General features: G+C 38.9%; 1 protein-coding gene across 1 annotated transcript; it reads left to right on the forward strand.

Annotated features, from left to right (window-relative positions):
• Window positions 1–2,626: 2,626 nt before the first annotated feature.
• Window positions 2,627–8,655, forward strand: LOC128203650 (putative sperm motility kinase W). Its single transcript, XM_052905151.1, has 2 exons — window positions 2,627–3,564; window positions 7,726–8,655. The coding sequence occupies exons 1-2, from the start codon at window positions 3,066–3,068 to the stop codon at window positions 8,118–8,120; spliced, it is 894 nt and encodes a 297-aa protein (XP_052761111.1). The 5' UTR covers window positions 2,627–3,065; the 3' UTR covers window positions 8,121–8,655.
• Window positions 8,656–10,894: the final 2,239 nt, after the last annotated feature.

Genomic DNA, 10,894 nt, shown 5'->3' on the forward strand with positions numbered 1-10,894 from the left:
ACATTATACAGGACGTTAGCAGGACATTATACTCTTTTGTCTTGGACATTCTTGAAAGATATGTTTTGTAATCCTTCTGGTATTACTTTTAACAATGGGAAACACACTAAACTAATTCAAAATAATGACCAACAATAAAAACCCTAACTTGATCCGTGGATAATACAAATATGTGTATGGTTCTTGTTATACAGTATCCGAAGTTCTCCCGACTTAGACAATTTAACGGTGAATTGGCATGTGCATTTGTGACTTCTGTCAACCGGATTGGACATGATTAAATTTCGAACACTTAAATGTTTCAGTGCCATTTTTATTTAACTATTTAATCGATGGATTGTATGCTTTCATTATTTTTTTCTAAGTAGGTTCACTAAAGCACAAACAGATTTGATGTGTTGTAAGCTTGATATAAAAAAGAAATTAATCGTTTTATAAATATTTGATAATTATGTTATACAAGTAACGACTATTTCGTTGAAAGGAAATTCAATAACTATTGATACACCTGCAACTGCATATGGTATTTAATTGCAGTTCATCAGAAAAGCACGACCAATTGTACGTGGACGTAACGTCTTTTCGGTAATAACGTCATAATATTGTGCCGCAATGCGAGCTGACGACGTTTGATTTTGACACGAGTTCGGGCTTATATTTTAAATCATTGCAATATACCAAGTTATAACTCACCGATAAATCCTCCCGATTGCATACCCTTTTTAAATTATTTTGCTGTTAAAAATAGGAGAATTTTCACGTTTTCTTTGACGTCCATTCTTTCTTCAGTCCAACTAAATTCTCGTGCGTAGGTAAAACACTGTGGATGCCATTCTCACTAGTTTTATTAGACGTTTTAGTGCGTAAATGTATCGTTTTTTATCTACTACTCCAAATATTCTTGGAAATGAAAGCAGAACCGCTGCTGTGTTCTAATACCCTCGATTAGCCAGGTGTTTTCTCTGTTTTATGTGACTTTTATCAATTCTAGAAATAAGTTACTTGTAGCGAGACGAACTATATTGATACACAATTGTGCAGAATGATGAGAAAATCCCAGTGCGCTTGTTTCAAATATACCAACTATGGAGCGCTAAGTGGACTCCCATACATCCTCATCTTGCTACCAGTGGTATATTGTTTTACATGTACGTCCCAAACCTATAAATTAGCACAACGTTATGATTGCATTTTAATAAGGATAATAATGTGTTTTAGGCAAGTTCTTTTACGGACAAATCAGATAGTCCCAAAACGTTTCCAAACTATTATTAGAAAATGCTGTTTTACCAAGATACATTCAAACTCATTATCTATGGTATTCCATTAACAAAGAAATTGCGAAAACCATTTTTGAAAGCTCTTCGAAAAAAATGATCTATGGCAGTTTTTTTCTCAAAATGGCCGCTTATGTCAATGTGGACGCCATGTTTGTCATTGATCTGAATATGCACAAACAACAATTCTTACGGTTTCTTGTACTTTTGAGGAAAAATTGCCCGGACAAATTCTTTGGGGTATGTAGTTTATGTATGCGTTACCATTTTTACGAACACTCATGTGAAGTTTTGAGTTTTAATATGTTCTCGAAGACGTGCGATTTCTGTTGATGTTTATCTTGATTTCCTCAATGTAAGTACTGAAAATGATAACTAAACTATGAATATTTTATATCGTCAGCGTCATGTTGTCTATTAACAATGTTGTTTTGCATGCTCTGCTTCTTATGCAGCTGCATCTATGTGTTTTTAATGCCATCGTCAAACTACATGTCATATAAACTCTTTGTTATGCATTCGACATATCATGCGATCCAGGTAAACAGTTATCAAAACGAATGCCTATTTCAGTCTACATGATGGCATGCGAAAACATATGTATTACCGCCCCAAATGATACCAAAAGGGGAGCTCCACGTACGCTGTACATAACCGGGTTTGCATGGGGTTTTCCAAAATGGGTAATGTTTCGTCTTAGATGTGCCAAAACACCGTTTTAAACATATCGATCTACACGTGTATTCGGGTAAGCTAAGCGTGATAAAACGCATCATGATTCAGAGCATATCGTTTCTTGACATGTTATTTAGTCATACAAAACATCCAATCCGCCATAGTTTTCTACGTAAAAACCTTTGGACTAAGAGACAGATTTTGATCGTACAAGCTGATAAGGAGTTTCTTGTATGGTTTGGCGTTTAGACATCATGCCCTTGCTGCTAACTGTTTTAATATAAATAAAAGCAAACGGATTCTGTTTACGTTAACAGTTATGAAAATATAAAGATTTCTTATTAAACATGTGGCATAAATTGTCTGGTTCAAAGCTCATGTTCCATCTTTTCTCACATGTCACATATAATACATTGCACAACAAGTTTTGAATTGACGACTTAATATCGTAAAGATGATAATTAGCTTGCATTAGGTAAATCAATTATACACACAAAAACGACACGAGTATAATGAAAAGTGTTATTTCAATTACTGTTTCATTGCTAAGGTTATGATATTTTACAAGCCATCTGTCAAGAACTCATTACCAGACTAGGCGCTTAACTATCAGAGGGTAATTTGGTCGTTAGTATTCAGAATGTCAAATTATACGTGAAGGCATGAATTCTTTTTCGCTTCCTGGAGGTTTACTAAGATTTACAGCAATATAACCAACCAACGGAATTCCAGCGTTCAAGCTCACACCGCTGAGTGTAACCGACAGTTTTCGGAACTGCCACTTTCATAGGTGAATACAGAACTGCTACACCACATTTACTACTTCAAGGCATTACATCGTTTGTTTGTGCAAGTATTTGTTTACGATTAATTCCAAGTTTTATTGCGTTACAGAAGGATTTGAATTCGATTAATTTGAAATAATCAAACTGTGAAACGGCGGACAATTAACGACATCAAATTGAGGCATTTGATTTTCGTACAAAAGAGAATTGAATAACACATATTTTTCTGACAAAAAAAATGTGTACGGATTTTAAATTAAAAATGCTATACGACAAATCGATTATTAACGGTGAAAGAAAAACTTACGCCTAAACAATATAGGCGTCCATGATTTCCAACAGTTTTACGCAAGAAGCGTGCACCAAACACTCGGAAGATTACGAAGTTACAGAAATGATCGACTATGGAAGCTTTGGTGACATTTTCAAAGTTAAAACTGTATCTGATAACAAAATATATGCAATGAAGCAGATCAAATACAGGGGATTATTCCAAAACGACCCTTATATAATGAACGAAATATACTGCCTAACTCATCTGAAGCACAAAAACATTATCTGTCTTCACGAAATCATCATTGACACTGATGAAATACACATCATCATGGAATATGCAGCAAACGAAAGCCTTGACAAGTTCTTGGTCGACCACAAAGACATGGAATTCCACCACAGATATAAGCTGTTTTCACAGACATTGCAGGGCGTCATGTATTGCCATGATATGGATGTAGCACACAGGGACTTGACACCTTCCAATATCCTCCTCACCAAGGACATGGTCGTCAAAATAGCGGACTTTGGGCTAGCTGTGAAATGTTTCACAGGTAACTATGGCATGGCAGTGGTTTAGTTCTAGAAACTACATACAGCGATTCATGTCCATATGATTTATAAAAAGTTTGTCAATTGCGACATACTGTCACGTTGATATAATGGGCACATGCTCCGCTCAAAGCAGCGAAAATCACATCCAAATTCACTTATTTTTACGTAAGGGGAACAATACCGGGACCTTTTTTACATTTTAACTTTATAAAGTGTGACACAGTGTCCCTCTCAATGAACAGAAGGCTTGGTATAGTCCCTCCCAACGAACAGAGGGCCCGGTATAGTCCCTCTCAATGAACAGACGGCCCGGTACAGTCCCTCTCAATAAACAGAAGGGCCGGTATAGTCCCTCTCAATGACCAGGAGGCCCGGTATAGCCCCTCTCAATGACCAGGAGGCCCGGTATTGTCCCTCTCAATGACCAGGAGGCCCGGTATTGTCCATCTCAACGAACAGAAGATCCTGTATAGTCCCTCCCAATGAACGGAAGTCCCGGTATAGTCCCTCTCAATAAACAGAAGGGCCGGTATAGTCCCTCTCAATGACCAGGAGGCCAGGTATTGTCCATCTCAACGAACAGAAGATCCTGTATAGTCCCTCTCAATGAACGGAAGTCCCGGTATAGTCCCTCTCAATAAATAGAAGGGCCGGTATAGTCCCTCTCAATGACCAGGAGGCCCGGTATTGTCCCTCTCAATGACCAGGAGGCCCGGTATTGTCCCTCTCAACGAACAGAAGATCCTGTATAGTCCCTCTCAATGAACGGAAGTCCCGGTATTGTCCCTCTCAACGAACAGAAGGCCCGGTATAGTCCCTCTCAACGAACAGAAAGCCCGGTATTGTCCCTCTCAACGAACAGAAGGCCCGGTATAGTCCCTCTCAATGAACAGAAGGCCCGGTATAGTCCCTCTCAATGAACAGAAGGCCCGGTATAGTCTCTCTCAATGAACGGAAGGCCCGTTATTGGCCCTCTCAACGAACAGAAGGCCCGGTATAGTCCCTCTCAATGAACAGAAGATCCTGTATAGTCCCTCTCAATGAACGGAAGTCCCGGTATAGTCCTTCTCAATGAACAGACGGCCCGGTATAGTCCCTCTCAACGAACAGAAGGCCCGGTATAGTCCCTCTCAACGAACAGAATGCCCGGTATTGTCCCTTTCAACGAACAGAAGGCCCGGTATAGTCTCTCTCAATGACCAGAAGGCCCGGTATTGTCCCTCTCAATGAACAGGAGGCCCGGTATAGTCCCTCTCAACGAACAGAAGGCCCGGTATTGTCCCTCTCAATTAACAGACGGCCCGGTATAGTCTCTCTCAACGAACAGAAGGCCCGGTATTGTCCCTCTCAACGAACAGAAGGCCCGGTATTGTCCCTCTCAATAAACAGAAGGCCCGGTATAGGTCCTCTCAATGAACAGAAGAAGGCCCGGTATTGTCCCTCTCAACGAACACAAGGCCCGGTATAGTCCCTCTTCATGAACAGAAGGCCCGGTGTAGTCCCTCTTCATGAACAGAAGGCCCGGTATAGTCCCCCTCAATGAACAGGAGGCCCGGTATAGTCCCCCTCAATGAACAGACGGCCCGGTATAGTCCCCCTCAATGAACAGACGGCCCGGTATAGTCCCCCTCAATGAACAGGAGGCCCGGTATAGTCCCTCTCAATGGACAGAGGGCCCGGTATAGCCCCTCTCAATGAACAGACGGCCCGGTATTGTCCCTCTCAACGAACAGAAGGCCCGGTAAAGTCCCTCTCATTGAGCAGATGGCCCGGTATAGGCCCTCTCAATGAACAGACGGCCCGGTATAGTCCCTCTCAATGAACAGAAGGCCCCGTATAGGCCCTTTCAGTGAGCAGAAGGCCCGGTATTGTCCCTCTCAATGAACAGACGGCCCGGTACTGTCCCTCTCAACGAACGGAAGGCCCGGTATTGTCCCTCTCAACGAACAGAAGGCCCGATATAGGCCCTCTTAATGAACATAAGGCACGGTATAGTCCCTCTCAATGAACAGAAGGCCCGGTATAGTCCCTCTCAACGAACAGAAGGCCCGGTATAGGTCCTCTCAATGGACAGACGGCCCGGTATAGGTCCTCGCAATGGACAGACGGCCCGGTATAGTCCCTCTCAATGAACAGAAGGCCCAGTATTGTCCCTGTCAACGAACAGAAGGCCCGGTATTGTCTCTCTCAATGAATAGAAGGCCCGGTATTGTCCCTCTCCACGAACAGAAAGCCCGGTAAAGTCCCTCTCAACGAACAGGAGGCCCGGTATAGTCCCTCTCCATGAACAGGAGGCCCGGTATAGTCCCTCTCAACGAACAGGAGGCCCGGTTTAGTCACTCTAAATGAACAGGAGGCCCGGTATTGTCCCTCTCAATGAAAAGGAGGCCCGGTATAGTCCCTCTCAATGAACAGGAGGCCCGGTATAGTCCCTCTCAATGAACAGGAGGCCCGGTATAGTCCCTTTCAATGAACAGGAGGCCCGGTTTAGTCCCTCTTAATGAACAGGAGGCCCGGTATAGTCCCTCTCGATGAGCAGATGGCCCGGTATAGTCCCTCTCAGTGAGCAGAAGGCTCGGTATAGTTCCTCTCAGTGAGCAGAAGACCCGCCTCTCAATGGACAAAAGGCCCGATATAGTCCCTCTCAACGAACAGAATGCCCGGTATTGTCCCTCTCAATGCACAAGAGGCCCGGTATTGTCCCTCTCAATGAACAGACAGCCCGGTATAGTCTCTCTCAATTGACAGACGGCACGTTATAGTCCCTCGCAATGGACAGAGGGTATAGTCAATCTCAACGAACAGAAGGCCCGGTATTGTCCCTCTCAATGAATAGAAGGCCCGGTATAGTCCCTCTCAACGAATAGAAAGCCCGGTATAGTCCCTCTCAACGAACAGAAGCCACGGTGTAGGTCCGCTCAATGAACAGAAGGCTCGGAAAGTGTGTCTCTGTTTGTTTCAGTTATTTCAGTTCAGAGTCTTGAGCATGTTGCATATGTAAATTTATAAACCACGTCTATACATCAGCAGCCCATTGTATAAAAATTGGATAAGTTGTCCACAGGTTATCTTTAGGCTTGTTTGCACATTTAAATGATTTCATTGGTTGATTTTGATTTTTGGATAAATATTGACCAATCAACAAATATTTTGGCCAACTTTAACCAAACCAAAGACTTAACCAGTTTTATACAATTCACTGCTGTTCATTTTGTCCACGAGTGACATAGGGTGAGGGTTGTATATCAAACATACACGGAATCAATAGTTTTAGGGATTATTCGATCCGGAAGAATTTTGCGCAAGGATCCTGTCATTGAAAAAAGAAACCTTAAACATGAACCCAATTAACATGACAAATGCATTTTGTTTCTTGTATTAATATTTTGGTTTAGCGGCCATACCCTGGTAGTATTTAAAATTAAATACTCAATCATGTTTGAAGTGTAGAGTAGATTTGTACGAAAAAATGCCTAAATGCTTTATCGGTGAAAGTGTATTGTTCATGAAAACAAAGTTCCAGGTAAGGATTCATATGCAATAAAGTATTCCTCTATACCTTAGTTATTATATGGGTATTCCACGTATTAAATGAGTATTTCAAGTGACTGATACTCCATCGTTTTGATTGAATTGCGTATCAGCATTAAAATTTATTTGCGAAGGAATTCATGAGCAAGTATATACTATCTTTAGATGTTTATTGAAATTTGTTAAACATTTAAATGACTGTACTAACAAAACGTAGCAAACCGAAAGCCTTTCAACGCTTTAAGCACTTTGATTATGTATTGTCAGATAAGACAGCCTCTGAAAACCTTTTGTAAGCGTTCTCATACAAATCGCAACTTTGTGAGGAATGAGATTTTTTACAATTAACTGGACTCGTAGAAAAAGCTATATCTCTTTTATCAAAATTTCAAAATTCATATATAATTTTCATTATCTAAAACATTAGTGTTTTAATGATATACTGACACATTTCTAATCTTATCGTCAATTTCGAAATTCATTTTAAAATGGATTTTATGACTAGTTTATATCCTTTTTAAATACCAGAATCTTCTACGTTGCAAATTAAGTTTCAATATAATACTTATTTTAGTATGAACACGTTCATGCGAAGTAAGTTTTAACACCGCGAATCCATTTCATTTCAGAGTCTGGCGAGCCAGTCTACTGCACAGACTACATCGGTCACACGTCCTACCTGGCACCAGAGGTCCTTTCACAGAACCCATTCCTTCCCAAGCCAGCGGACCTGTGGAGCCTGGGTATCACCCTTCTTTTCCTTATATTCTATTCCGTCCCCTATAACGGACTCCAAGAGGACGTACTTAAAGATATTTTACGAGACACCTGGACTACTTTTGTTGAAAGTAAATCAAAAACTGCAGGGATAGTGGTGAAACAAGACATTGTGAACATTGTTGAGAGCTGTTTACGAGTGAAAGTAAACTCTCGTCCGAGCATATGTGACTTGATCAGAGAGTGGGACAACATAGCCCCTGACTCACTGCTGGATACGGAAACATTTACGGTCGGGTCTAAATAGAACTATGTTCTTTGGTTGTGTTCTAATTGACAGTGCTTCATGCGTTTGTAAAGTAATACAATTAGGCGAACTACTAAGTCTTATTTCTGATGAAAATTGTATTTGTATATATTTGTCTTGACAGTGAGCATTTTCGTTGATGGTCATATTTAAAATGATCTCAGTCATTACAAGTTTTACAAACTGCAGTGTTTGACGATCGTGACATGCACTGTTTGACGATCGTATTCAGATTCATTGATACTCGTCCACGGGGCGAAAACTAGCCATAGTTAACATACCAAGTCTCATCACGTATTGGCCATTCCTTGTAGGGTAAAATGAGTACGTTATTTTGCACGCACATAAGCTTTTTCATAAGCTTTTTTAATGTACCGGAGGCAAGTATATAAAATTATATGATTATGCACAAATATTTATTAACAGACGGATATTTATTAATTAATTTTCTATGTCTTTAATACGTTTTTATGTATATTTAAAATAATTCTAGTTTTTATTGAATGTTTGAAAAATAAATTAAAACAAAACGCAAGTGCTTTGTGTTTACTTTTACCATATAAAAACGATGGTTCAGATTAGCCATTGCAGAAATTGTCTCTCAGAATAGTGTATGGTACTTTGATTGGGCATAACACATGACATTGCATATCATGGTTATACCATATCCGAACGATGGCTACATCGCTATCTGTTTAGGTTTTAAAGTTTTATTTTTGTGATTTCAAAAACTTGCTGATAATGCTGAATCTATTTTCTTATTTAAATTTTAGCCGCAATTTTGTATATCTACGACGAAACGTCTCACATTTTATCAAAAACATAGTTAATTTCTGTCAATTAGATTTTTTTCTTAGAAGACGTACCTTATTCGGGCACATCCTTATTCGGACGTTGTTTAATGTTCTGTACTCAAGTGGAACTCTCTTATCATGCACGGTGTTGGGGTCGTGTGTTATTTTGGGTGCAAATCAGTAACCATCTTTATTCAATATAAGAAATGCTTTTTGTATTATGTAACCTCAATTAACTTCAAAATGATTAACAAGTTACTTTAAAATCACATTGGCCAATTATCTGTAAAACACAGTTATTGAGGCTTGCATATTACAAACATAGCGTACTTTTTTAACAAATTCACAAAACGAATGTATGTCTATTAAAAATAACTCATATAATAGTGCATTTGTTTGCACTGACTCCCGTTAACTATCACTGTAGAAAGACCGTATCAGGTCGCCAACAAATATGCAAGACTGTTTTGCTCTTGAAAAAAGGTATCAGAAATTATAAACATTATTGCCCAAAACTTGTCTACTGTTATAATCATATCCTTTATTCTGTCGGCTCCACGGTACAAGAAACATGGTCTTTAATAAGTGCATATGCTCTGGGTGTATCCTCTAACTGACGTTCGGTATTATCGAGTTCTCTTTGCGATCCATTCTATGTGTTATTGATGATTATATCAGATGGGTATTTTTATCAAAGAAACTATATTTATGATGCCAGAACGGTCTATGACCTTTCGCGTGTTGCTCGTCACAAATAGTGCGAGTCTCTTAATGCCTTTGGAACTAAAATTACACGTTTTGACCACACCTACTTTTTACGTCTAATACATACAGAACTGTCTCAATTGATTGAGTAATGGACATATGTAAGAGTCGTTTTCCATATGTATCACAAAGTTTAATCAAACAAATATATAATTGAATAAATCGTCTGACAGCTTGGCATCAAAACGGATGGGAAGGTGGCGAGGTTAAAAGCCGCTTTGTGTAATAAATTTCTAAACTACTTAACAATCCCGACGGTGTCACCAAAATATGTAACGATTATTAATACTTTGATGTTAAAGTCTCCTTCTGTTTTCGTGATGTAAACTTATTTGATTTGTATGCATATCCCAAATGACTTATATTTTTTTCCCATTTTAACCCCTAGAAAATGCAGCAAAACCGAAAGCCAATTTAATTTAGCGCGCACAACGTCATTACGAAATATGCATTTCACGTGGCTTTCTGAACGTTGCTTTATATATTAAAGATTTTGTGTTTACATAGTTTTCAATGCATCTGAAAACCTTTTTTTTTATAATTTTTTACTCTATAACATCGAAATTGCAGATACAATTCAATTATAGAATAAACAATATTTTGGTTTTAGTAAGGTGCAAACTCACGCCGGTAAAGTCAAGAAAAAATAAAATAACGTGCAACTGATCCACTGGACCACGAAACCTTTCATTCATCTGCATCAATATTTTGACATATTGATCATAAATTTATAACATAACGTGAGCATATCAATCAACTAAACACGCCACAACAAAGCTGTTGAAACAAATTAATCGCAAAATTGTGGTCTTCAGAAACTTTATTAGAGCAAATATCAACACTTGCTGAAGGGTTCCCACCTCAAAATATCAAACATTATAATTTATTATGAGGCTCTATCATAGTTATATACTCACTTTCTTTTTTTCTCTAGTTATTCAATCCTAAGTGGCACTGAGGCTTTAACATAACTGACAAAAGTCAACAGGATATATGAAACGTTCTTCCGAGTGATTTTTAACCATATAATCAAACTATCTATTTTTTGTAAATGTTTTCCAAACTGCTTATATATATTGTTTTCTGCTGGACTTCCCTTTGTCCTCTGATCATGAGAATAAAACCTCATATGATGGTATTCGAAAACGAATACTAAAAGCTTAAAATTCAATAACATAATTAAACATGAGTCTCTCTAACGACTTCAAACTAATT

This window comes from Mya arenaria, chromosome 9 (genome assembly GCF_026914265.1).
Source record: "Mya arenaria isolate MELC-2E11 chromosome 9, ASM2691426v1".
Taxonomy (NCBI): domain Eukaryota; kingdom Metazoa; phylum Mollusca; class Bivalvia; order Myida; family Myidae; genus Mya; species Mya arenaria.

What these genes read in the sequence shown, in the direction of transcription:
- LOC128203650 (XM_052905151.1), top strand. Translation starts at nt 3,066, where the DNA reads ATGATTTCCAACAGTTTTACGCAAGAAGCGTGCACCAAACACTCGGAA. An exon ending in AGCTGTGAAATGTTTCACAG is followed by an intron (nt 3,565 to 7,725) that starts GTAACTATGGCA and finishes ATTTCATTTCAG; the next exon opens with AGTCTGGCGAGCCAGTCTAC.